General features: G+C 34.6%; 1 protein-coding gene across 1 annotated transcript; it reads right to left on the bottom strand.

The window, feature by feature from the left end:
• Positions 1 to 7: 7 nt before the first annotated feature.
• LOC109591635 (dynein heavy chain 8, axonemal-like) lies at positions 8 to 2164 on the bottom strand. Its single transcript, XM_020007324.1, has 3 exons — positions 2073 to 2164; positions 1274 to 1498; positions 8 to 128 (listed from the first exon to the last, which is right to left on the bottom strand). Exons 2-3 carry the CDS (start codon positions 1463 to 1465, stop codon positions 75 to 77), a joined length of 246 nt encoding a protein of 81 aa, XP_019862883.1. The 5' UTR covers positions 1466 to 1498; positions 2073 to 2164; the 3' UTR covers positions 8 to 74.
• Positions 2165 to 2170: the final 6 nt, after the last annotated feature.

The following is a 2170-nucleotide window of genomic DNA, read 5'->3' on the forward strand; positions in this document are numbered from 1 at the left end:
GACTCATTCTGGTAGGTGAAGTCCACATCAGTTATTGATATGACACACTTGTCAATGTCATCATTGAAATAGAATCAACTCTGCTTCAACCATTCAAAATCAGTTGATGATTTAATATTCATACGAACCTGTGAAAAATTAAACAATTAAACTTTAACTTTTATTGCAATCAATTTTCACATTATTAGTTATCATTATTATTATGCTTGCTATAGAGCTGTTGCACGGATGTAATCAACGGGGTAGGCGGAGCTTCCTATTGGCCATCTTGAGTGGCAAGAATGTACACGCAACGAATGGAGGAATGAAAACAAACTGCAATTTTTCATCAAAGAGATATCATACTTCACTGCAGATTATTATAGAGACTTCTTTACTCAATATCTTCATTTCCTACCTTGCATTAGCCTGGAATGTCAACTGCAGAATTTATTTAAATTTTTTTCTCCATTCCCCCATTCACTCTTGGCCTTCTTGCCACCCAACATGGCGGACAATTTAGCTCAATTTTAGCCACACCCTCCCGTTGATTACTTCCATGCAACAGCTCTACAGCTACCCAAGGCCAACATGAAGAATCAATGATGTGAAAACAATAAAAAATTAAAGTGATACACAATCTCTATTTAACGTATACTATAAATGTAGTACATGTACTTCATTACATGTACATGTTTACATAGTGAATTAATTTGTATCTCAATAATGGAGCAATATTTCAAAATGTATTTTGGAAACTTATTTCTAGAGCTACAGGTACGTGTACATGTGTACATGTAGATCTAGAAATAAATTTTGTGAGATCAATCTAATGAGAGACTTAAGGACACCTAAGCTAAGTACATGTATGAGAGACCAAAAGTCTCCTAAACTCCCTCTAGATCTACATGGACCCAAAAGCTACATGCATAGCTTTGGATATTTTTGGAATTTTTTGAAATGGCTGTAACTCAAAAAATTGAAGTCAGAATCCCCTCAAACTTTTTATACAGCATAAGGACATCAATATGTATCAGAAAATGTAATAAAAATTTGTAGTGATTTTGGAGCCATTTTTTGGGAAAACCATGGGCTATAATAGCCTTGGGTAATTATCAGATTTTTGGCGCTTTCTTAAAATGGCTATACATAACTTGAAAAATTGAAGTCGGAATCCCCTCAAACTTTCTACACAGCATAAGGACATCAATATGTATCAGAAAATGTAATAAAAATTTGGAGTGATTTCAGAGCATTTTTAAAAAGTAGTAACAGCTAGTGTACAATGTCTTACCAGGTTATTGAATATGTCCCTCTGATGAAGGTGTATTGTGATCAGTGTCTCATACTTTACTCTGTCAATCTTGTTCAGTTCTTGTGTCGTCATTTCAATGAGAGAATTGAGCATGTCAAGGAATGCTTGGTCAGTGGCAGCCATTATCTTCTTGTCTGATCGAGCATTCTTCAGTCCATTAGTTGAGTCCATTGTCCAAATGATCTGTAGACCAAGGAGACCAATCTACAGCCACAGACAAATAGAAAAGAAACATTACTAGTACAGAATTCCACTAATACATTATACATTAAACATGTAATGTATATGTGGTAATGTTTGTGGTGTATTAATTATTATTATTTTTGTGCTCACAAAATTCAAACCACCCCTAATGCAATTCTATTGTAGACACAACACAAAAATTGGCTCACATGAATATTAATCTTTGTACAGGTAGTGAAGGTTAGTGACTGCATGAGAGTAGGAATGGGATTAGTAATAGTGTGAATGAGTGAGTATACTGTATAGCGGAAAATTTTCATGGCCCAAATATTTTGTGGATCTGTTTAAAAATCATTTTCGTGGCTTTTTTGTGATTATCTACTTTTGAGCCATCTTGAACCGTATTGAATTGATTGTCGTGGATTTTATTCTTGCGAATTTTGAAAAAATGTGAAATTCACAAAAATTTTGGGCCACGGAAATTATCCGCTATAAGTATTATATATTGCAATACTGTTATTGTTCAGAGTAAGATTGAGACAATAGCTACACTACTATCACTAGCAATGTACATGTACTAGTGTATAGTGTATACCTGTGTAGTGTGTGAGTCTGAAGCTTGTACCAGTATGGCAGTATCTCCAGTAGTGCTGGATCAGACACAAAGAAGAACCAAGAAATTTGTACTAGCAG

This window comes from Amphimedon queenslandica, unplaced genomic scaffold, assembly GCF_000090795.2.
Source record: "Amphimedon queenslandica unplaced genomic scaffold, v1.1 AMPQUscaffold_7636_Cont20415, whole genome shotgun sequence".
In the NCBI taxonomy this organism is placed as follows: Eukaryota; Metazoa; Porifera; class Demospongiae; order Haplosclerida; family Niphatidae; genus Amphimedon; species Amphimedon queenslandica.